At 41.5% G+C, this 23,137-nt stretch overlaps 3 protein-coding genes across 3 annotated transcripts; 2 read left to right on the top strand and 1 right to left on the bottom strand.

The window, feature by feature from the left end:
- Positions 1–1,619: 1,619 nt before the first annotated feature.
- Positions 1,620–5,138, bottom strand: snai1a (snail family zinc finger 1a). The gene is made up of 3 exons (XM_005746391.2): positions 4,771–5,138; positions 3,745–4,257; positions 1,620–3,077 (listed from the first exon to the last, which is right to left on the bottom strand). The coding sequence occupies exons 1-3, from the start codon at positions 4,844–4,846 to the stop codon at positions 2,893–2,895; spliced, it is 774 nt and encodes a 257-aa protein (XP_005746448.1). The 5' UTR covers positions 4,847–5,138; the 3' UTR covers positions 1,620–2,892.
- Positions 5,139–11,715: 6,577 nt separating this feature from the next.
- LOC102206035 (gamma-glutamyltransferase 7-like) lies at positions 11,716–15,531 on the top strand. Its single transcript, XM_013914222.1, has 15 exons — positions 11,716–11,939; positions 12,089–12,276; positions 12,350–12,501; positions 12,594–12,711; positions 12,786–12,853; positions 12,935–13,008; positions 13,127–13,308; positions 13,396–13,489; positions 13,572–13,702; positions 13,801–13,889; positions 14,439–14,591; positions 14,722–14,839; positions 14,931–15,068; positions 15,156–15,254; positions 15,367–15,531. Exons 1-14 carry the CDS (start codon positions 11,801–11,803, stop codon positions 15,207–15,209), a joined length of 1,698 nt encoding a protein of 565 aa, XP_013769676.1. The 5' UTR covers positions 11,716–11,800; the 3' UTR covers positions 15,210–15,254; positions 15,367–15,531.
- A 1,168-nt stretch (positions 15,532–16,699) lies between these two features.
- On the top strand, positions 16,700–22,697 carry cyld2 (cylindromatosis (turban tumor syndrome) 2). The gene is made up of 14 exons (XM_005746390.1): positions 16,700–16,847; positions 17,202–17,712; positions 18,007–18,133; positions 18,598–18,839; positions 18,921–19,089; positions 19,722–19,854; positions 20,017–20,121; positions 20,344–20,423; positions 20,533–20,599; positions 20,685–20,817; positions 20,903–21,011; positions 21,100–21,218; positions 21,307–21,511; positions 21,752–22,697. Exons 2-14 carry the CDS (start codon positions 17,278–17,280, stop codon positions 21,964–21,966), a joined length of 2,139 nt encoding a protein of 712 aa, XP_005746447.1. The 5' UTR covers positions 16,700–16,847; positions 17,202–17,277; the 3' UTR covers positions 21,967–22,697.
- The last annotated feature ends 440 nt before the right edge of the window (positions 22,698–23,137 follow it).

Here is a 23,137-nt window from a genome sequence, read left to right as displayed (position 1 = left end):
CACACACACACACACACACACACACACATAAATAGACATACAGCAGTAGAGGCAGGCAGAGAGTGAGTGGGAGAGCGCAAGCGAGTGAGCGAGGAATACACAAACACAGTGGGGTTCAGGAATGTTAAACACATGCTTTATGGCATAAATAGCAGCCACTTTTGGTAAATTACAGTGAGTGCTCTGGCACTGTAAAGCACACAGCAGGAAAACGTTCTCAGATTTCAGATCCAGGCCTCCACTCTCCCCCGAGGAACAAGGGAAGGGGAGCATGTTGTGTTTTTAATTCTCTATAAAAAGGCAGAAAGAAGTACAAAAACCTGTGATGCAGCAATGAATTGAAATGTGCCTGTGTTTTTACAGGAAATGTATAAGGCTTCGCGCTATCTGGGAAAACTCTGACCTAGTTATAAAGGATAGAGGAAAGCCAGATTTGTCCAAGGTTCAAAACATTTAGCACAAAAATAAATAAATAAAACTAGAAAGGCCTTTGCTTTTTCTGAACACACATATCATATATCGCTGCAGTATCCTATAAATCTTAGATGATGAGAAATATGACAGAGATTAAAATCATCAGGAAAAGCCAATCAAGAGCAAACCTGAGGATAATGTTTAATTTGAGGACTCGTTTCAACTGTGTCTGCTGGCAGAGCTAACACCCTGACCTCGGGACATACCAGCTGACATCAAAATAGTTTGAGCTAACATCCAACAGCTGATCTTTTAATAGTGCTTTTATCCAAGAGCACAATAACTAAGACACACGAGAACATGAGGGCAAAAGGAGCCACAATCAGCCACATTCTCGAATGAAATCCTCATATTATTTCCATGTTGGAGGTTGTTGGTGTTTGTCCACAGATGTTTAAGAATTTGCATAAACAATCTCATTTGAGGATTGTGTGAGGTGAGTCACCATTACATGCTGCAGAAGGCATCCTGGCTGGTAGCTGACTCAAAAGGAAATAGGGAACTTTGCCGTGGAACACCTTACCTCACTCTGTTGGCCCAGCTGGCTCAGCCCACGCACACCAACTCCAACTAACTGACTGACTGCTGGCTTGACTAGTGGCCTGACTTACTGACTGTGAGCACGAGAGACATGGGTACTAAAGCTAAACAGTTTCTGACTCACTCTCTAGGCAGAGGAAGAGGAGAATGTAATTCTCTCCCCAGAGAGGGAACAACATATTTACACTGCAATCAAGTAGTAATAAGAAATCCCCTATATGATCATTTTAAAAAAGGTAGGTGAGCACATGTGAATTAAATCTTCAAGCTTGGGCTGGACAGAAGGGGGAAAGAGAAGTTTTTTTGTTTGAGTTCTTTTAACTGTACACTCACATATCCAGTAATGTTTGCACAGTGACGAACGATAAGTAAATGGCAGGTGCAAACTGGAAGCAGGTGCATTCAGTTGTTTCCATCCATCATCAGCACCGTGTGTTCACCTGCACATCTGCAGTTCAGTTTCAACATCCCGGTCATTTCGCTCACTAATTACAAGGCGCTGAGCAGAAATTTCCCAGTTAATGATCAAACAGACTTCCATGAACCAACACTTCTCAGCCGCGCTCGTTTCGTCGCATCGAAGCGGAGATAAAACAGCCGGTTTGCAGGTTTTAATAAACATAAATTACTTTATTGAATGAAAGGATATCAGCTGCGAAATACAGGGAATAGGAATTGAACACACAAGCATAGCACAAAAATATGACATAACGCATCACTTGCACATTGCACTATTAAACACTGCCATAAAATGTTCAGGAAAGTTTTTAAAAAATTCATCTTTGCATTGTCCATTTACAGGGTCCTCATTACATCATAGGCAAGCACGTCTCCATGCTGTAAACTACAAAATTCTTTGGTCCCAGCCTTTTTGCATTTTAAAACTTTATAGAACTAATTTCTACTAATACTGCAATCATTTCTTAAAACCATGACTACTAAATGAGGTAAACACACAAGGCACATTTTGGTTTCAAAAATAATATAATTTCAAGGCACGTATTTATTTGAGTTGTATGGCTTTGGCTGACATTATTAACACTGTGGTAACCTAGAATGCATGGCAGAGCTGCACAGTGAAACTCCTTTGGAAAATAACAGACGGAACGGCTTTTCCTATCTCCTAAACACATCAGATTAAAGAGAAGGTTTGGATGTAGCCAAAATAGAGGCTTAAAATGATCCCCCAACTGGTGAAGAAAACACTAACTGGTGCCATTCTTTTGTGATGACATGCTTCCTCTTTTTTCTTAAGCAAACCAAGGGCAGTGGAAGTCACCTGCTATCAACCAGCGAAGGTCAGGGCTGTAGCACCTGTTAGCACCTCGTCTATCTACACCACAGTACCGAGGACAGCTGTGTGTGCACTCAATTGTGTGTCTGTGTGTGTGTGTGTTTTGAGACACGCTAAGAGATTTACTCCACCCACGCACCCCTACCTCTGAGCAGCTGTGTCTCGGCCATGATCCTGAGCTGACCGGCACCGGGACAGAGACGGGAAAGAACACCTCTTAACCCAATGAGTTCACTACATATTTGGTGTTTGGAATGGGCACAATAGCAACATAGGAGCTGATATCAAGTGAGTGTCTGCATAGTGCAGTTCAGATTTGGTCCAGCCTCAAGACCTTGGACTATATTTAAAAAGAAAAAAAAATCAGCTTGTCAGCTGTTTTTTTAATGGTGAAAAAGAGGCTTGTAAAGTCAGATCCATAATGAGGTTTAATTCCATCCAGGTCTCATAAAGCAGGCCATTTCATGCTCTTTGTGGCCTTATAGGTCCTCAACAGGGCAACCGGGCTTGTGAAAACCTCTTCTCCATGGCTGCAAGCCCTCCTGAGCTCTGAGTGGGTCCCCTCTGCCTCCCTTCAGGCCGTCTCACACCGAAGTGGAGCAGCACCCCGAGGAGCTGTGTTTCTGCAGCAGTGACATGCGGCTGAAGGTGCGAGAGCACACGCTACACTGGTACTTCTTCACCTCGGCATGGGTCTGCAGATGAGCCCGTAGATTGGAGCGGTCGGCGAAGGCCCGGTTGCAGTGGGGGCAGGAAAATGGGCGCTCACCTGCAGGGAAAAGTTTGGAAACATATGACTTCACTGGAACTTCCCTCTAGATGTGAGTAAAAATCCCATACAGGGACACAACTCGAGCATCACTGAGTTCACAAGAGCTTTCCACTAACACCTCACACACAGCAGTCACATTGTGAAGATAATAAAGAATCACATGGCAGACCGGTGGGGTCAGAGACTGACTGAATTAGCATGATTTAATCAGGGCCAAATGAGATTACGCTAACAAGTTGCTGCAGGTACTAAGTGCTCAGTGATAGCAGGGAGCCCTCAGGCTTTCCTTAAACCTTTTGTCCCTCCATTCTGCGTGATAACCAACAGCAGTGGTAAGATAATTAGCAGACGAGTCATTGTTGCTGAGACATTAAACACAATGTGTAATCAATGAGTGCAAGGTCTACAGAGGGCTTCCCTGTGTGATAATGTCTGCTGATTGAGTGTTAAGCTCATCACATTGATTGTCATGGATATCCTGCTGCCTCATACACAGTCTGAATGATAAGGGAGTGACCTGCTGCTGACTAACAATGATGTCAACTCATACACAGAGCTACAAATTTTCAGTAACACAGATTTCTTCATTCATGTGTCAACAATCCATTGGAGAGTTGCCAGATACCATACAGTGTTGCACAATACGTGTGAAAATGGGTCTTACCTGTATGTGTGCGGATGTGACCGCGCAGCAGCCACGGCCTGGAGAAAGCCTTCCCGCAGGTGGTGCAAACGCAGGGCAAAGTGTGTGAGCGGATATGCATCTTTAGAGCCCCCAGGCTGGTGTACTCTTTGGGGCAGTGTTTGCAGAGGAAAGCTGGCCTGGCAGCTGTGGCAGGGGTCTCTCTCTCTTCTTCCTCCTCTGGGGGACTGATATGAGCCATGACTCCTGTGCATTTCATCCGCTGGCGAGGGCCATACGTGTGCACGGGTTCAGGACTAGGGGGGTCCGAGGTGCGCCCCTCATCTTCCTCTCCACTGCTGCTGGCATTGCTGCTGAGGCTGGATGGGGAGCTGAGGTCCAGGGGCCCTGTGTTGGCAGAAGGTTCTGTTTGGGAGGCTGGTAGGTAAAGGGTGGGAAGAACACTCAGATCCCACACCAAACCTGTGGTGAAGCAGGTGGCAGTGGTGTTGACTGATGAGAGATCAGCAAGAGTATAATTCTCCAAATAAGTGTCTGTTAAGGAAAGAGGATGATTTCACAGCCAGTGTTAGAAAGCTTACAAAAGTTAAATATTAAGAATGCATTACTGAAATCTAAAAACAATTTTATCTATTCTCGTGGACTGCGTGAATTCTCTTCCTGACTGATTTAGGTTCTGCATTCTTCTGCATTCATTCTTATGCGTTTTTTTTTCCTTTTCCTCATGATTTACTGAGAATAAAGTTAGAGCCATGGGAAGGCTCTGTGGCCGCTTCCTCCCACGTATTCACAAGGGCTTGTAACATGAATGGAGCTCTGTCTGGGTGCAGGAAGGGGGGTAAAGTGCATCTAACGGGTCCCAACTTGAACGGGGAATAGACTGGTTTGTAGTCGGACCAGACAGAACACATTTAGAAAATGTTCTTACATTCGACTTGAACTTTACTTCTACAGTTAGAAAAAGGGACAATTTCATGCCTCATTTGCGACGCTTATGTAAGGATGCTTTCATAATTCATTGAAGGGATAAACAACTTCGTAACTCACTGTTCTGGCATTCCAGTTCACTGTAGTTTGGCTTTTGCTTGGCAAAGTATTTCTTGACCAAGAAAGATCGAGGCATTGTCCTTCTTTGAGGGTGTAGCAACTGTGCGTTAAAGTATCCTGTGGTCACGGCGCAGTTTCTAGAAGTCGAAAAAGTCGTTTATAATCTTGCTCTGCGGATCCGTGGGAAACAGGGGAGAAAAAGTCCTCCAACAGCCCCAAAAGTTAAAGTGGAACTTCAGCAAAAAGTCATATGTACAGCTTTCATGAAGAGTCTCTAAATACTGGCCTCTGTTCTGAAATACTCTGACACAGGCAAGTAGGGGTGTGCTCACCCCGAGGGCCCTCCCCACCTTCCCACCTCACATATCGCCGCTCAAGTGCTCAGAAAGAAGCTTTCACGCTCAACACACTTTACGACAACAAAAACATGAGCCTCACAGCCTTTCCACAGGAATCCAGCGGCGCTGAGCCGCAGACGAGAAAAGGTGAAGGAACCATAGCGAATTGTTTTATTGACATGCATGTAAATGGCAGTTTGGGTGACTGTGGCTCTCTGTGGTGCAATAATGCAGATTCTTGGAGGTGTGATGACAATTTGCCCTCTATTAAGCTCATATAATTATAGATACGGAGGGATATAAACATCTGACCCCATATATACGTAATAATAACACCGCAACAATAATTCCAAGCAGATGAAAGAATGAGAATAACCATATGCTGATTTAAAAACACACTGGCTGCTATTGTGAAACGGCATCTTGACTTGGTTTAAAGTGTCATCGGACTTTCCATTTTAAGAAAGGTGCAGCTTGATATAGAATAAGCTATATGCCAGTTTATCAATTTATGGACCGTAGATCAACGTCAGCAGAGTAACGGCACCATCTCCTGGAAGAAAGGAAGTAAAACTATATGACCATTCACGCCATGTGAAACCACTTTGCTGTCAAAGCGGTCTTCTTGCGTCCAAGTCATGTCACCCGTGAAATAGCTTTAAACAAACTAAGAAGAAGGTTGTGCACGTTTGAACAGCAAACGTGATATAGTAATCCACGATTTAAAAATAAGATCATCACTGAGAACATAACACACAATAACACAAAACAACAGATTCATGAATGACACAGATGATAAACCAGTAGTAATAATCAGTTTGTCCTACTGGTAGGTAGAAATCCTGGAGTAAATCACAGTCTTCTGATTTTGAAAATAAAATAAAAAGAACACTGAAACTGAATATACCTGACAGATTTAAGCATACATCCATACAGTGATTTTTTGCGTAAATTTCACGCACGTGTTTGTCCTTCACATCACGGACAATGAGCCGATCATGGATGTCCACAAGGTCCTACTGTGAAGCAGCACACACATATAAAAGTGAGCATGGATTCTTCCTCTGTGCCATAGGCTGTGCGCTTTGATTGGCGTTCAGCTTTAGTATATGATCTAGTTAAATTTTAGAATTAGACACGTTCACAAAAGATACAGTATTTTTCGTACACGTGTTAATATTCAACTGCTATTGAAATAGGTTATTGAACGTTAAATACTTATTCATTTAGGCCTATTTATTTAATGAAACACCCAGTAATATGGAACAATAGCAAGGGATGTTAAGATGCGTTAACCTCTCTTATCATTTTAGCAAACCAATAGGTGGAGACATAACACCAATATTTGTCCAGTTCTTTCCGCTTATGAAAAAAATACCTTATTCCCGTGCAAAACATGTTTTTTTGCCGCAAAAAGTCAAATTTTGTTGTTATTACTTCACAATATCGACTAAAAATCTCTCCCTTTATTTAGTCATGCAGCAAAATACAAAAAGTTACGTTGGTGTAAGTGATTTACAAAGCTGAATAGACCGAACAACAAACGTAAACGTTACATTAAAAAATTAAATTTTTTTTTTTTTTAAATGAGGGGAATTATCTTAACAAAAATGTTTCATCTTTGACTAAACTCAAATCAAAACGACAAGCTCCCTCCTGGCCTCTGATTGGTGATCTGCTCCTGGTGGGCGGGGATATGGGCGGGTCTGTTATTGAGCTATCGGTTGAATATTTGAAATCCAAAACAACAGTCGCATTGAGGTGCGTCGTAGCATTTATAGGCTTATTTTGAATATATGTACCCAGCTGAAACTCCATAATGATCTTCGAGTCAAACTGAGAAAGCGCAGGTAAGGTCGCTGCAGAGCTGCTCTCACAGGCTGCTAACGTTGACGGGAAATAGATAACCTACATTTGAATTGTTGTCATAAAGCTACATTTCGTTCGCTTGTTATTGCGTTGGACTGATAGGCACTGCTGGCCGTCTAAGGTCTTTTGATTTGATACGATATAATCTTCTGGTATTGTAAATGAGGACGCCGAGTGAGCAAAAGACATGAAACAATATACAACAAATGCATCTGATAATGAATTCAGGCAACGAGAAGAGATGAAAATATGATTCGATGATATAATATCTGCAGTGTTTTAATTTTGATGCATTTATACAAAAATAAGAGATAAATCTTTATGAATTAAGTGCCGTAGCTTCCCACTGGTCAGATGTTTGATGAAAAGAGCCCCTCCCCCATGTATCTAGAAACAGATGGTCACTAACAATGAAATTCTTGGGGAGTGGGCATTCTTATTCAAACCAGCAAACTACTAAACATTTCATTGGGCATCCCAGTCAGCTGACCTGAGACTGCTTGAATATGTTAAAAGTAATATGGGATCTCATGGCATCACCCACTCCCAAACAGTAAGAGGGGGATCAAGGGCTGTGTTGAATTAAATCAGGAAGTAATGATATTTTATTCTTTTTGATTTTTTCTCTTGCCCACAGCAGCTGAAGAGCATTGTAACACCCGAGCACCGTGCAGAACAAAGAAGAGCAACTACAACAGATATGTTCAGAACAATCGCGCGTATGCTTTTTGGAAGAGAGGAGGAGACCCCCGAAGATGTCAAGGCTGGAGACACGATGGAGGAAGGGTGGCATGTTGTCACTCACCAAGGTCAGTCATGCAGCGTCTGTCAGTAATATAACATATTAAAACAGTGACATATTTTACATCATTCCAACAGGCTAACACAAAAATGGTCAAATAAAGTTAAACAAGATATTAAACTTCTTTCATGTATGTTTATGTATGTGTGTTTGTGTGTGTGTGTGAGAACTGCGATTCAGTAGGTCATCTGTTAGTTATTTAGTCCGTGAACTGCACACCTTGATATTGAGTGTTTGTTTTTACACGCGAGTACAGTGCTTAGGCTGGGCCATATCATACCGTTCACGGTAATACCGGTATAATGATGGGCAACGATAAGAAAATGAAATATCGCGATAGAAGATGGGTAAAATGCACATGCTCACTGCCTCTGTTTACATACGCACATGGCAGAAAAAGCATGGCGGCGACGGAGAATGAGAAGGGCGAAAGCGAATCGTTGAATGAAACGGATGAACCAGAAATGGTTTATAAAAATGCTGCAACTTCAGTGGTGTGGAACTGGTTTGGCTTTCGTCCGTCAGCCAAACCAGTTCAATGATATAATTCAATGATATAATATACACAACAAAGCACTATTTTTGGTAGAGCATGCTAAATACGGCACACTTAAAATCAGTCCTTTGATTTTTCTGAAAATCGACAGTGCCCCTTATAATCCCGTGTGCAATGTTTCCTCTAATTTTTCATGTGTCTGAGCAAACACACAAACTCAAAATACAGTATATAATGACCAATGTTGGGCAATTAATTATATAGTTACTTCTTCAAAAAAGTAACTGAGTTTTGCAAACAACAAAGTTTTTTGCAGCTGTTTACCTACAAATGCAGCCAAGGCGGTTTTTAAATAAACATTTTAAACTATTTACAGAACAATCAGCTGTTCTGCATCAAATTTGATGCCACACAAATTATTTGTGCCACTCCAAAAAAATAATTTCTGTCCACTATGAGATAAATAGGAACAACAGCCTGATACCCGCAGGCCTGACAACAGGAGATGCATCACTCCTGTAACACCTGTAACATTCAGCAGTCGCCTCATTGTTCTGACACACACAACAAAACTATTGACTACACTACACACTAACTACACAAGATTTGCGCTGAACGTCTCAAATCTCTCACATCATTTTTTTGATTGGTCGACATGGTACATTTTTCGACCAATAGGAAAGGGTGGGTTTTTGTTTTTGTTTTTGCTCACAGGCGGAGAGTGCTTTCAAGCGTTTTCCTTATAAAACGCAGTTTTTACCGTTTCTCCCGCAGCAAAATATAAACAACGACAGTATTCAGGAAAAAAACAAACATTGCATATATATTTATCATAACTCTGGTTTTACGTGGCCTGTCAACACAATTTAAAAACTGGTATAAAGTCCACACTTTTTCCGTCAATTGTTCCGTCTGTCCTACTCACATCTCCAATGGTTGTACACGTTGTCATTAACGTGGCTTCACTCCACATCCGCCGCTTTGCTCGCTAAAACACCGGTGTCGGCACATAAGGACGCTGTCATAGCCTGTCAACGACGCTCGCATCATTGGCTGGACTATGGGATAAGGTGGCATCGTTCTAATCCCATACGGGAGCAGCCAGTCACTTACTGACTAACACTGCAAAACAGAATTGTTAAAGTATTAATTTTAATTTCAATTCAGGTTAGATTTTTTTTTTTTGTGTGCAACGCAGATTTTCTGTGCGCAGAGAGCGTGCCAGCAGTGAGCAATTGCGCACGCGCACAGCTTAGAGGGAACATTTCCACTGGAAATGCCTTTTGGTTAAATTGTCAGCAAGGAATTTGCATTTGCACTGTTAAATTTTTATACAACTTTATGCACATAAAAACAGCTGTTTGTTTAATTGTAAATACATTGATGTTTTTTTCCCTAATAAAGTTGTGGAGTTGTAAAGTATTTTGTCTAGTGTCAATTATATCGTCATCGCAAATTTTCAAATGTATATCGTGATAAATATTTTTGGTCATATCGCCCTGCTCTAATGCTTAGCATACACTGGGTTATTACCCAGTCTTATAACTGAGGTCAACTTCTGTCTTCACAGAGGCAGGTTCAGCAGAAAACCAGGATGCAATGTTGACTGACAGCCAACCATCCAGCTCTGTTCCTCAAGGAACAGACATGGAAACTGACTGGTGAGGTCATCGCATGCTTTTGTTTTTTTGTTTCTGTATTATATTTAAAGTTAAAATACTTTAATGAATGGACCTATTACGCTAATCTCTAGCTCCATAATTATATTCATTGACTTTAGTAAAGTAAAGATGATTCACAATTCAAAGTAATCCTTTATTTATCCTATACTGGGTCTGATGCAGCCCTTTTACACCCTCTTTTTAAGACATCTTTGCTCTGATTGGCTGCCTCGTGTAAACAAAGTTTTGAATAGTCTGTAGGTGAGTTATGAGTCTGAGATGACCATATTATGAATATCACTGAAAAACAGAGATTCAGAGGAAACTGAAAGAAGTCCAGTCCATTTTTTTATAAAGCACGTTTAAAACAACAAAGATGACCAAAGTGGTGCACATGAAACAGGACAATACAGCATACACGCCCACACACATTAGTAAAGATATCCAAAGAATCACAAAAATAAAAAAGCCTAAATACCTAAGCTCTCACTCTGGTTTGAAAGCCAAAGAATAAAAATGAGAAAGCTCAATCCCCAACCCAGCTACATCAGCAGATCTCAGTGACCTTAAGGCAGGGTTGTCGAACTCCAGGCCTCGAGGGCCGGTGTCCTGCAGGTTTTAGATCTCACCCTGGGTCAACACACCTGAATCCAATGATTAGCTCATTACCAGGCCTCTGGAAAACTTCAAGGCATGTTGAGGAGGTAATTTAGCCATTTAAATTAGCTGTGTTGGATCAAGGACACGTCTAAAACCTGCAGGACACCGGCCCTCGAGGCTTGGAGTTCGACACCTGTGCCTTAGGGGATCATAAGGTGTTAAGAGATCAGCAAAATATAATGATGCCAACTTATTAAGGGATTCAAAACGTATGATAAAATCTAAAAGCAAGCATTTAAATTAGTAGTGTTTTAAACTGGCGGTGTTTAATGTGAGCATCTACCACTGTAACAGTGTTTTTTTTAATATATGTTATATGCAGACAATAAGGAAAAGCGTTATTGTCCGTTTATTGGATTTATTTTATGTGTCTGGCCAGCGTTGCAGATGCCGAGCCCACAGCACAAAGCGGGAGTACTGGGACCAGCGCTCAGTCCGTGTTCAGCTCTTTGTCCAAGCCCAAAGCTATAGCCAAGATGACACAGGCTAAGGTTTTGGCAGAGCGGCATCATGTGTCCCGCAACGCTATTCAACGGCAGAACCGTGTTCGCCAAGGAGTCCAACACCACTCCTACCACCTCCAACAGCCAGGCTGTCGCAGCCTCAGCCACTGAATCTCTTCACTACAGATTGCCACACTCACACAAAAAGCTAAAGCAACTGAAGACAGACAAAAAATAAAAACAAAACAAAAACACTTGTAGGCTTTTCCACGTTTCTGCAAATTAAGCTAAACATTTAATCTTTATGTGCCAACACTAGTTAGTTAACTGTTACCAGGCAGCTACATTAGCATTTGAACTTGTACTGTATCTGAATTTGAAATGAAGAATTCACCTCATAAAATGAGATACGCTAGGTTTCTTTTTTTTGTGTATGTGCACAGGTAAATTTATACAGTGTTGGACCAAGTGCTATGCTATGTTTGACACCATGCACTTCCCTGTATGTTGTTGGTTCAGAACCTTTTTTTGATACATCAATAAAAGTATGATTTTGCAGCTTGTTTGTTTCTTTTGTTTATAGTGAAATTGCAATGTCCCACAGACAGTGAACTGCTCACTCTCTCACAGATGCAAACAGTTGATCTCATTAGTTTGGAGGAAATTGCACCTGCTGTGTTCTGCTCCTGCTGCAGGAGGAGCGCGCTCGGTGGGGAACTGGTGTAATCTGGAGGTTTACCGTGAAGTTCAGACCTTGTGATATGGCGAGGATGGAGGCGTCTCCTAAAACAAAACTTAACAAGCAGTCAACACTTGGTTACAAGAGTTTTGGTAGTTCAAATCAGCTGGCTGATGGCTCATCACCCAGTGACTTAACTTGTGACTTGACTAAAAATTATGGTGAGGAATTGGGAGGTAGAGTTCAAACACAAAGATATAGTACTAGTAAATAAGGCATCTTATTTAGATTTGGTTCAAATTTGCCTTGAAAACCCAACAAATTTCAACTCAGTTTAAAGTTGCTTTTTCCTCACTTGCTGCTGCCACAGATCCTTTCCATTTGAAACAGCTGGCACCTAATGGCACAAATTTGTTTGACCAAAGTCCATCCAATCAGGAGGCTGATGAGGACTGCTCCAGCAGAGGCACACCAATAACTGTCTACGCTCTGTCTACCATCTTTGCCATGCCAGTGTCAATTGCTTTGGTCCTGCAGATTTACCTGGGTGAAAGTTTGGTATGCAATGTTGTCTAAAATTTGCACATCGAACCCCTGTCACATTATTTCTCGTCACGGCAGTTGTTTACAGGTCTTCCAACACGGGGAGTTGTTTTCGGATCACGAGCGCTGCACCGCACTCGGTCACAGAGTCCTTCGTGATGGTGGATCCAGTGTGGATGCTGCCATCGCCGGTGCCTTGTGTTTGGGAGTCGTTCATCCACACGTATCAGGTGTTGGTGGGTATGTGATTTGCTCATTGCTCAATGCTGATGCGACTTCTATTTATAAATCCACACGAAAGTCCTTGACCTTTTTTGATTTCCTCACTGTAGAGGAGGAATCATGCTCGTTCATGACATACACAGGAATGAAACCAGGGTGATCAACTTTCTGGGATCTGCTCCTAAAGCATTCAGAAGGGAGGTGCTGCACAATGTTTCACAGGCCAAGGTAGTATAAAGGCTGGGGTGGAGGAATCCTGAAACATCTGCATTTTTTCATTTGCACCTATAATTTATTTTCAGGCAGGTCTGCAAGTAGGAGTGCCAGGCATGCTCAGGGGACTGCACCGTGCCCACACACTGTATGGAGGGTAAGAATATAGAAAAGTTCATTTTAATTAGGTGTTTTGTTTGTTTTTTTTGTCACACGTCATGCCATAAATCTGCTGCAGTCTGCCATGGGAGGATGTTGTAAGCAGAGCTGCAGCTGTAGCAAGAGAAGGTTTCAATGTGTCTCACAGTTTAGGTGAGACAAACTGCTGCTCTTTGTATTTTCTCTCCTCTCTTCCTTCACAATACAATAATAAATACAATAATTTTAACATCAGGATTTTTATTTTTTATTTTTTTTTAATCTCCTACAGCTGATGCTATATCAAAGGTGAGTGGTGAGCAGCAATCTCAAAGCTTCAATAATGCATTCATGCCACATGGAAGACCTCTGAGTGCTGGTTCATATGTGAGGTTGCCTCGCCTGGCAGGAGTCCTGGAGGCTGGTTTGTTGAATTTCTACCATGGCAACCTATCTCAAGAGATTGTAGATGAGGTGATTGATATACATATACAAACTGGCATGACTTTGTGAGTCAAATATGACATGTGTTTTAGTCCGGCATTGCCTTTCACTACAAAGGTACAAGCAAATGGAGGCGTACTGAGCAGAGAAGACATTGGTAACTACAGTGTGGATGTAGAGCTACCCATTGAAGCCCAGTACAATGATAAAGGTGACATTTTACACACCAGAATTGATAAAATTATCTTTATTTTCTTCACGTCTTCATCTGCAGTTTGTTATTCTTGCCTTAGAGTTTATAATTCAGGTTCCTCCTCCTCCATCTGCTGGTGCAGTGTTGCTATCAGCTCTCAACTTGTTAGAGGAACTCCATATCAGCAAGAGCAACGTAACAGAAACTCAAACACGCCTCTGGATCGCTGAGGTACTGGGGTGTGAATACCTCCGATATCTTTGTATATTATGACCTGTTGTAAATGGCAGTTCTCTTACATAGGTGTGCTTTGTTTGCTATCCATGAAGGCCCTGAAAACAGCTTTAGCTATGGCCAGTGGTTTGGGTGACCCTAATTATAACGCTTCGGTGACTGAGGCGCTCTCTGACATGCTGAGGTAAAACATGTTGCAGGATCATAATCACTGTTAGGGTTACAGCTAATGACTGTTTTCAGTAGTGGGTGTTTAGACTGTTTTGGTGAATGGTGAGTTAATAAAATATAAGAAAGCAGAAAAAAAAATCCCACTATACCCAGAAACAACAGAGGTTTTGTCCCAGTTGAGAAAGCACAAGTATATTAAGGGTTGAAGCATTACACCGGAGGTCTGAGTCACTAAAAGTCATACTTGAACACACCTCCAAATGCACTCTTATCCAACTTGGATAGTGTCAATCCTCACATGAAGAGTAGTTTTCCTTTTTGTTTTTAAAAAGTTCTGAGAGATTGAAGAAAAAGATTGAAGTCACTTTCATATGTCCTTGTTTTCTAAAGAAAAACAAATCTATTCAAAAAAACAAATTAAAAAATTGTCACAAACTATTAGGCTCTAATTCCACTCATCTTTGTTTAACTTTAAAAGCCCTTAGTTTATACTAATATCATTCTTTTGTGTCATAAAATCCAAAATCCACTACAAATTGATTTTGTTCTGTTCCTGCCACAGCAAGAGTCAGGCTGAAGTCTTCGGGCAGCAGCTGAATTACTCCCACACATCTCCATCTGAGTACCTCTCGCCTATCCACTCCACCCAAACAGAACTGGTGGCTGGACAGGTCATTGTCATGGGACAAGATAAGCTCATTGTGTCTGTTGCAAGGTGACTGGGTTACAGCCTACAGTGTGACTCTGATGATCAAACCAAGATATGTGCGGTATGCGCTTCTTGGAAATGTTACATGGTTTTGTTTTGTTTTTCCCCCTCTGCTTTTATCTTCATCCTCCTGCAGTTCCTTGAGCAGACCATTTGGGAGCAGACTCATAACTCAATCAGGCATCGTTCTTAACAGCCTCATCCTTGATTTTTCCTGGCCAAATACAAGCAGAGAACAACTTCAAACTAATCAGGTGCAACACCATCAAAAAATCTCAGGCTGTGAAATCAGTCAGGTATGAGGCACAGTTTTAGATATTACAATCGACTGTTACTCGCTTACAGGAAAACTGTGTCGAGCCAGGAAAGCGGCCCCTGTCGCTTCTCATGCCCATTATAGTGGTGCCGGCTTTGCATAAATGTGGGATCCACATTGCAGTAAGCACCTCTGGTGAACAAAATGCCCTGAGTGTGATCACCCAGGTTTGATCTCCTTACATTATGAAGAAAGTTGGCTTCACATTCAGTTTTGTAAAAATATTTGACGATAACACTGTTTCTATGCTTCAGATGCTGGTCAACGTATTATCTTCCATACAGAGAAAAATGACAGCTTTTCCCTGACAGGGCTCCATCACCAGTTTGAACCAAATAAACTTCTTGTTCACTGTGAGTATCACTTTGCCTTCTGCAGTTGACCTTTTGCCTTTTTAAACTAATACTATATCTAATATTTTATTATAATAGTAACTTCCTGCTTTCTAATTTCCCTCCCCATCAGCTCATTATCAAGGAGAAAGTGGGCAGAGTTTCCATGCAAAGGCCCATGCAGTTCAAAGAGTGAGGACAGAGGAGTCTTATTAAGCCGCGGAGTGCCTCAGTTGACTGGTGGTTTAATACAGTGTTGTTTTTCTCCTCAACTTTATTCTTGAAATAAATATTCTCACAAGCATAGAGATGTCCTTGTACTTTATGATGTAAATTTATGAAAGTTCTCTGGTGATTACAATCAGCCAACAGGGGACAGCCAGCAACACAGATTACTTACTAATGAAAAAAGACAAAACTGAGTATTCATATTACATGTTCCAATTAAAGGAACGTGATTTAGTTGCTCATATAAAATTAACTGTCATTTAATGCCAGTTAAGAAAACATGTACATGCATGCAGAAGAAAATAATTTCTGTTATGTAAAACTGATGTACTTTCAAGATAGCTGCATCACGCTATGTAGAATGTGTGGTGGAGAAGGACACGTCACATGTATTCAGTCAGGGCAAACGTGCCACTGGGAGCAATGCAGTCTAACTCTTGGTTACTGTAAACATTTTCCCCAGTGTGTTGGTTACTTTTTTTTTATATAAATACCAGAGTGTAATACATTGGTAATTAGATTAGGTGACTTCATGTATAAGAGGGAAAGTAATCCTCGATAAGCAGAAGGTTTGTGTTCAGACATCAGGTTGCAGCAGAGGCACTTCTTAATATCAAATCTACTGATGTGTATGAAACAAAAAGAGGGAGTCACATGTAATCTTCTGGTGGAGCAGGTGTTTTGTCATCATGGGTGTTTAGGTAGATCTTTCAAAGTTACATAACAGACGAGTGTCAGGGCCCAGTGTTATTCACTCAGCATGTCAGTGCTTTTGATGTTGTGGCTGATTGGTCCGATTTGACCTCTGTCAATTATAAAATTGACAGATGCAAAATTCAGTATGTGACCCTGTTTTTTTTTTTTGTTTGTTTGTTTGTTTGTTTGTTTTTAGCAAACTGCACTCAGACCTTTCAGGAACTCTTGACCTGTGCAACCGCTGGCTGCTTTAAATTTCGTCTCTTAATGATCAGTCAAATTCAACCAAAGCTCCAAGTTGGACAGCAAATACTTCAATAAAGAAAAAAAAGATTCATATTAGCTTACAGTCAGCTGATCGTATCAATAGTTCTTAACTCTAAATCAGTCTGCAGTCAAATATTTGCCAGATTGAGAGATTTCATAGAGAGCACTTTTAGGGCGGAGAAGGCGAGCGCCGTCAGGTGGGCGTTGGCGGTCACATGCAGGCCAGCATTTAAATGCCTGTAGTTCAACCCTCCCACTCCACAGCAGAAGCCAAGAGGAAGTGATTCACCTCTGCTGGAGTCACTTGCTTTAAAAAAAAAAAGGGAAAAAAAGAATAGTAATAAAAAAGCGAGATTAATTCATGCCCCAGCAGTGGACTAACCGGATACGAACAAGGCTTATTGTTCTTAATTCATGATCGCAGTAAGTCAGTTTTTGAAGTTATTGTTTTAAATAATAAACCGAATCGTTAATGATTGTAAGTTGGGAATGCTTTTTGAGTAAGTTCAAAGATCAGGCTCGTTTGTTCATTTAAAGAGCTGGGGACGCCTATATTATATCCTGCTGTGAACCTAGGTTAACTTTCACAGGAGCTTAAAGGGAATCGCGTCTGTAATATTTCACCTTATAAGTCAGGGTTTTATCCATGACACAGCCTGCAAATAATCAGGCAATGTGCTTTATTTGAAAATGCGTCTAACTTGTGGTTCTAGCGAAGTATCCTCGATTATATCTATTGGGCTACATTGTTACAGCAATTCTATCGCGTTTCTGCAGGTTACCTGCTTATATAAGCACAGTATCAGCTTTCAACCGGTCTGACAGAGTGGAGTGGTGGGAATAAAGGGTTTCAATGGAGCCCAGAACTGTTTTAAACGAGAAGTTTTTCATCGTCACTCGCGGGAAGTCGAGGAAAGGCTTCTGCCGAGGATGTATCGGGCGCATAGAGTCGGAGACGAAGCGTGGAGAGTTCGTGGGGCTCCTGTACGGCGGGAACAGCAACCCAGGGACCCCCAAGAACGGGGGCCTGGTGAAGATAGAGGACATGTACCCGCTGACCCGCCACCAGGCACAGCTCCTGCTCTTCATTTCCAGCGCAAGCAGACGCCTGGAGCTGCTCTGTAACCCGCAACTGTTCTCTGCCATCTGTGAGCTGTCTCAGGACGACCTGGTGGTGGTGAAGCACAAGAACGGACACCTTCCCGGTTTGGTGAAGAACTTGATGCAAATCGGACGGAAAGACAATAAAGACGACCTGTACATGCTTGCCTTTGAAGTGGAATTTGTGGTGAGTTCATTTTATAATCTATTTTTACATTTTGATTTGATGATTCAAGTTGTGTAAATCATGGAGTGCACGATCATCCAGATAACTGCACGTGCTCTCAAGTGCAACCTTAATGCTTTAAAATGCACCGAGATAAGGATGACTATATCGCTCTGAGTGATCAGTCATGACTGCAGCCAGATAATGTCACTGCAAATGTAAAGATGCATCAAACTGTTTCTGTTCTGTATATAAGAATAACGTCAGAGTTCCTGTTTGCGTTTCAGTAACTGTTTTTCCTTGTTTCCTACACAGGACACCGATCATACTTTGTCATCCAAGAAACCTCCTCTGTCCCTTTTCAGTGCTGCAGACATCATCCAGGTGGTCCCATCTTACTCTGTCCCCCTCGGACTGCAGTGGAAAGATGCCATTTGTGGGGGTAAATGGATTATTAGCCTCACACACAAAGTTAACAAGTCGGTTTCAAAGCCATATGATGGCTCTCAGGCTTTATCAAAGTCCTTTTGTTTTGATAACAACACTACCACACTACAAACATGGTGCACCTCCTTCTTACTAAACAGCAAACTAAATTCTTGAAAACTGCTTCCCCAACCACAACCCTAACAATGCAAAGAAAGTGGTCCCACTACACAACTGGAAAAACTGGTTCTGTTGTTCTGGAATGCAGAACAGTAGAACTGCCACATGATCTGGCTTTCTTTTACCTTTGGTAGACTGTGCACTTGAAACTATCTACATACTTCAAATATAGATCTTTGTTAGCTGGATGACAATCTGATGAAGCAGCATGTGACAAGCCTAAAAAAAAAAAAGGAAAATGTCATATGACTTTCTAGGCATCGCATCCTCACCTCTGCATATCGTGATATATGTCTGCAGGTTTAAACAGAAAGGCGGTGACACGCAACAGCTGCATTGCAAACATCGGATCTTGTGCACAGCCGGCGACAGAGAATCGCACCGAGCAGAGTTTGATTCAGAACCAGAGTCTGAGCTCAGTGCCTTTGGAGGTGGGATCCATGGTGGAGGTGGTTTCCAACTCAGGGATCACAGTGTACGGGGTCATCCGGTGGTTGGGTGTCCCTGGAGGAAAGACTGGTGAATGGGCTGGCATTGAACTGGTGCGCGACTAGAAATTTGTGCAGTTGCTTTCAGTGTGCTTTGGTGATCTGTCGTATTAATGTTATAAATCACTATTCCAGGACTACGACGTTAAGGGCTGCTCTGATGGGATGTATGGTGGTCAGCGGTTTTTCACTTGCAAGGAGAAAAGAGCTTTGTTTGTTCCCATCACAAAGTGCAGCCCCGATGGCAGGTTTCTAAGTGCCTCTACAGGAAAAGAGATCCTCAAATCCACTGACACCACTCCAGGTTCGACACCTTACCCAGTCTAAAACATGCATACACAAGAAATAAAAACTCGATATTATACACAAATTTACATTATTGGAACAGATTTTCCTTTTTTCCTGGCAGTTCTGTTCAAAGTGTTTTGGTTCCTTATGTTTCTATTATATTATAGTTTTTATTGTACAAATGATTGCTCAAAATCCTTTAGTCTTACAAGACAAAAACGCAAAATGCGAGGTTTTCCAAAAAGAACTCTTGATCAGGGCATGAGGATTAGGTCAAATTCATACTTAAAACTTTTGGGCAGCTTTTTAAAAATGTATTGTTTATCTGTAATTTATACCCGTGTTTCACACGGCTTGTAAATGGTGTAACGCACAGTGAAATAGTATAGAACCTTTTCCAGGTGATTCTCCTCCAAATATTCCCACACCTTTCTCTCTTTGGCAGGGTTTGGTGACAAGAAATTACGTTAGACTTGAGACAGTGCACACAGTGACACACTGCTTGTCATGTCTGACAGTCCTGTGAGCTTTCTGCTTTAAATAAGCCAATTAATCATTAATCATTCCCATCTAAAGCTGCCAGTAAAGTCACGAAGACTGTGTTAAAGTGTCATTTCATCGTAACATCTGCTTTTCTCACCTCTTTAGTTCCTCCATATGAAGACACGGACGAAGATGTGCCACCTATCCCTGAATCCGAGGCGCCATTTTTGTTAGTGGGAAAAATGAAAGGGATTCAGGGACACATTAACTCCTGTTACCTTGATGCCACACTCTTCAGGTAGAACACGCTCACCATCATTCCCCTGCAACAAACTCCGATTTGCTTAGCTTTATCTAAGCTAATCGTATCTAGAGGAGATCATGTACAACCACGTGAGCACGATACACTGTATTCAGATAAGTGCACAGCTGACAATAACGTGTGGTTCTCCTTCCTCAGTTTGTTCAGCTCATCTGTGACCCTGGATGGTATCTGCAAGAAGCCTGCTGACACAGACCAACCCATAACCTGCACCCTGAGAGCAATAGTGAACCGTTTACGCAGGTATAGACGCTGCCTTCAACACTGTTTATCTCATTTCTTTTATTATCATGTTGTTTGCACAACCAGGACGTAGTGGCTTTTTACATAGTATCAGCTGATAAACGAGTGCTGCTGTTTTCTGCCTTGATGACATGGTACATTCACATGTGTCTGTATGGTTAATGTGTTCTTACAAAGTGAATTCATGCAGTTGCTTTCTCATAGCTAATCTATTTATTTCAGACAAGGCTTCGTCCCTGCAGAGAGTGTGATGAATTTTCGGACTCTTCTTGGCTGTGACACTTTTCGGACAGAGGAAAAAGGTACCTGCCCGTATCTTGAAACACATTATAATATAATAAAAAAAATCTGAGGGCTTTTTTTTCAGATTTATTTATCTGTTCTTTTTTAAACTGCCTCTCGTCATTGTAGATCCAGAGGAGTTCATCACAGTCCTCTTTCAAAAGGTGCTTTGCACGGAGCCTCTGCTCAAACTCAGGTATGAACTTGAGCCGCCCAGGACTGGATATCTTACTCTATTTGACTGAGTATAGTTGAGTTACTGAATATGTGTTCCCCCGCAGATCGAAACAAGAAACGTCCCAGGGTGCCTACACCTTCCAGATCTTTCTGGAGAAGGAGCAGATGGGACAGATACCCACGGTCCAACAGCTGATGGACACATCCTGCCTGTCAGGTGACCTTAAATTTGAAACGGTGAGTCCTTCTCTTACTAGAAGCGAGAGTGTGTTTAACAAGTTTTCCTCTGTACAGTCATTAATACTTTTCTTATGTCCTTCAGATGCCGTCCTGTCTAATAGTTCAGATGCCGAGGTTTGGAAACAAATACAAGATGTTTTCTCACATTATTCCCTCCTTGAAGCTGGACATCACAGATCTCCTATACAACTGTGAGGAGCAGTAATAAGCAGCACTTTCTTAAAAATTGCATTAAAGGAATCCTTAATAATGCTCAGGATCATCTGCTTTGTCCAACAGCTCCGAGGGAGTGCTTTGTCTGTGGGCGTTTGGCAGAGTACGAGTGTCTTCAGTGTCTGCCAGATCGCAAACTGCAGCCAGGGAGAATCAAACAGTACTGTACCACCTGTAATGCACAGGTAAAACTAGTGGCTGCTTTAGATGTCAGGTGCAAATTCATGAACCAAACCTTTTGTATGAAGCTCTCTATGTCAATTTTTCTTTAAGATACACAACCATCCCTCACGACAAGGCCACTCTCCCAGTGCTCTAGCAGTACCAGTAGAAGTTCCCACAGATACTCCTGTTCCCAGGCACACAATGGAGCTGTTTGCTGTACTCTGCATTCAAACCAGCCACTACGTGTCCTTTGTCAAATACGGCTCTGACGCTCACTCCTGGATCTTCTTTGACAGCATGGCAGACAGATGTGGTGAGAAAGATTTTTGTTTGTGTTTATTCCGAGTTTTTTCTGATGTTCGTGCAAACACTGAGTTGATTTTTTTGTTCCTTTTCTTTCTGTGAGTCGATTATGCATGGCTGCTTTATTTTCTGATAGCGCAGATTTGACAGTGTTGCATAAAGGCACTAGACAGAACAGTTCTGACATCTTTGACTGCCCTTTATCACCTTCTGGGCTGATGTCTAATCTTGAGGCTGCTCTTCCTCATAGGTGACGATCAAAGTGGCTACAACATTCCAGAGGTCCGCGCTTGTCCGGAGCTGGGTGATTTCCTGAGTCAGCCAGAGGAGGAGCTGTCTCAGGCCAACCCATCCCAGGCTCCTGAGCTAGTGCGCAGGCTGCTGTGTGACTCCTACATGTTTTTATACCAGAGCTCAACCACGTGCTTTGAAAGCCAAACAGTTAGGAGCCTTAAATGCGTGTGAAGAGGGACACGGTGTTCCCATAACAGTGCCTTCTATACCCTTATATCTCTGCTTAATCAGCTTTTGTGCACTTTATCATTGTACAAACAGCAGGAACTAAAATGTATGCTTTCAACATCCTAGAGAGAAACAAATCTGACATTAATGGTGTTTTTCAAAGCTGTTGCTGATATGTGAAAAGATGAGCAGGGAAAATGGCACTCTAAACCCCTTATACTTGCCTTTTTTTTAACTTTTGAAGGTCTTCTTGTTGTTACATTCTGATTATTTATACTATGTTTTTCAAGGAAACTTAAGCACTCAAATGTTATGACTGTATTCTTGTTTTGTGCTTTTTATTTGGTAAATTAACATTATTTTGTTGTTATGTGGGTTCCACAACTTTAATGCTGCACTGTCATTCTGTCAGAAAGGAAAAAAAACCCCAGCAACCTACACCTTACTGTAGCCTCTGTTTTCTGTTTCTTTTTTCTCCCTATGTTTATGGCTTGTTGATGGCGGTGCATGGAAAACATATGTATGGTTGTATTTACTGTAAATAACTACACTGTGTGCACTTTTTTATATATTACTGACTGTAAGGGTTTCATCAATAAAACTAAAAGGCTTGCACTTGGAAATCAGCAACTGGACTGTAATCAACTACAGGACTACAGGATTATTTTCAATAATTGAAACTGTTATGGAAGTAAGAAGTGCGAGCAACACCTTTGACTAGAAAGAAATGAATGCTTTGAGATTTTGACAGGACAGGTTCATCTCGTTAGGTGCTGTAATACCATCTTGTGGACAAAAAGAAAGTTGCTTTGAGGCTTTCTTGCTGCTCAAGTCTGACCAGAAACTTTCAAAAGACAGATTACAGGCACAAACAGTAATATACATGTGACAGTAAATGGCTTGAACAATTAAAACAACTTTTAACGTACTTGTGTTTTAGATGTTAGCATGTGTATTCAGATCAGAAAAACTATTATTCAGGATTCAAAAAGTTTATTGTCATATACACTGCAAAACACAAATGGTTACATTGAGCAATGAAATTCTTCTTTTTCAAGTTCCCTTGATGTAACTTAAAAAAATGATGTTCACCGTGTGTTTATACCATGTATGTATATGTATGTGTATGTGTATGTATATATGTGTGTATGTATGTATATATGTGTGTATATAT

Source organism: Pundamilia nyererei, unplaced genomic scaffold (assembly GCF_000239375.1).
Source record: "Pundamilia nyererei isolate P.nyererei 1_Seehausen unplaced genomic scaffold, PunNye1.0 scaffold00178, whole genome shotgun sequence".
Lineage (NCBI taxonomy): Eukaryota > Metazoa > Chordata > Actinopteri > Cichliformes > Cichlidae > Pundamilia > Pundamilia nyererei.
This window is presented reverse-complemented; position numbering and strand designations above follow the sequence as displayed.

What these genes read in the sequence shown, in the direction of transcription:
- snai1a (XM_005746391.2), bottom strand. Translation starts at nt 4,846, where the DNA reads ATGCCTCGATCTTTCTTGGTCAAGAAATACTTTGCCAAGCAAAAGCCA. An exon ending in TGAACTGGAATGCCAGAACA is followed by an intron (nt 4,258 to 4,770) that starts GTGAGTTACGAA and finishes TTTCCTTAACAG; the next exon opens with ACACTTATTTGGAGAATTAT. An exon ending in TCACATCCGCACACATACAG is followed by an intron (nt 3,078 to 3,744) that starts GTAAGACCCATT and finishes TTTTCCCTGCAG; the next exon opens with GTGAGCGCCCATTTTCCTGC.
- LOC102206035 (XM_013914222.1), top strand. Translation starts at nt 11,801, where the DNA reads ATGGCGAGGATGGAGGCGTCTCCTAAAACAAAACTTAACAAGCAGTCA. An exon ending in AACAACTTCAAACTAATCAG is followed by an intron (nt 14,840 to 14,930) that starts GTGCAACACCAT and finishes ACTCGCTTACAG; the next exon opens with GAAAACTGTGTCGAGCCAGG. An exon ending in CCCTGAGTGTGATCACCCAG is followed by an intron (nt 15,069 to 15,155) that starts GTTTGATCTCCT and finishes TCTATGCTTCAG; the next exon opens with ATGCTGGTCAACGTATTATC.
- cyld2 (XM_005746390.1), top strand. Translation starts at nt 17,278, where the DNA reads ATGGAGCCCAGAACTGTTTTAAACGAGAAGTTTTTCATCGTCACTCGC. An exon ending in CCTTTGAAGTGGAATTTGTG is followed by an intron (nt 17,713 to 18,006) that starts GTGAGTTCATTT and finishes TTTCCTACACAG; the next exon opens with GACACCGATCATACTTTGTC. An exon ending in GAAAGATGCCATTTGTGGGG is followed by an intron (nt 18,134 to 18,597) that starts GTAAATGGATTA and finishes ATATGTCTGCAG; the next exon opens with GTTTAAACAGAAAGGCGGTG.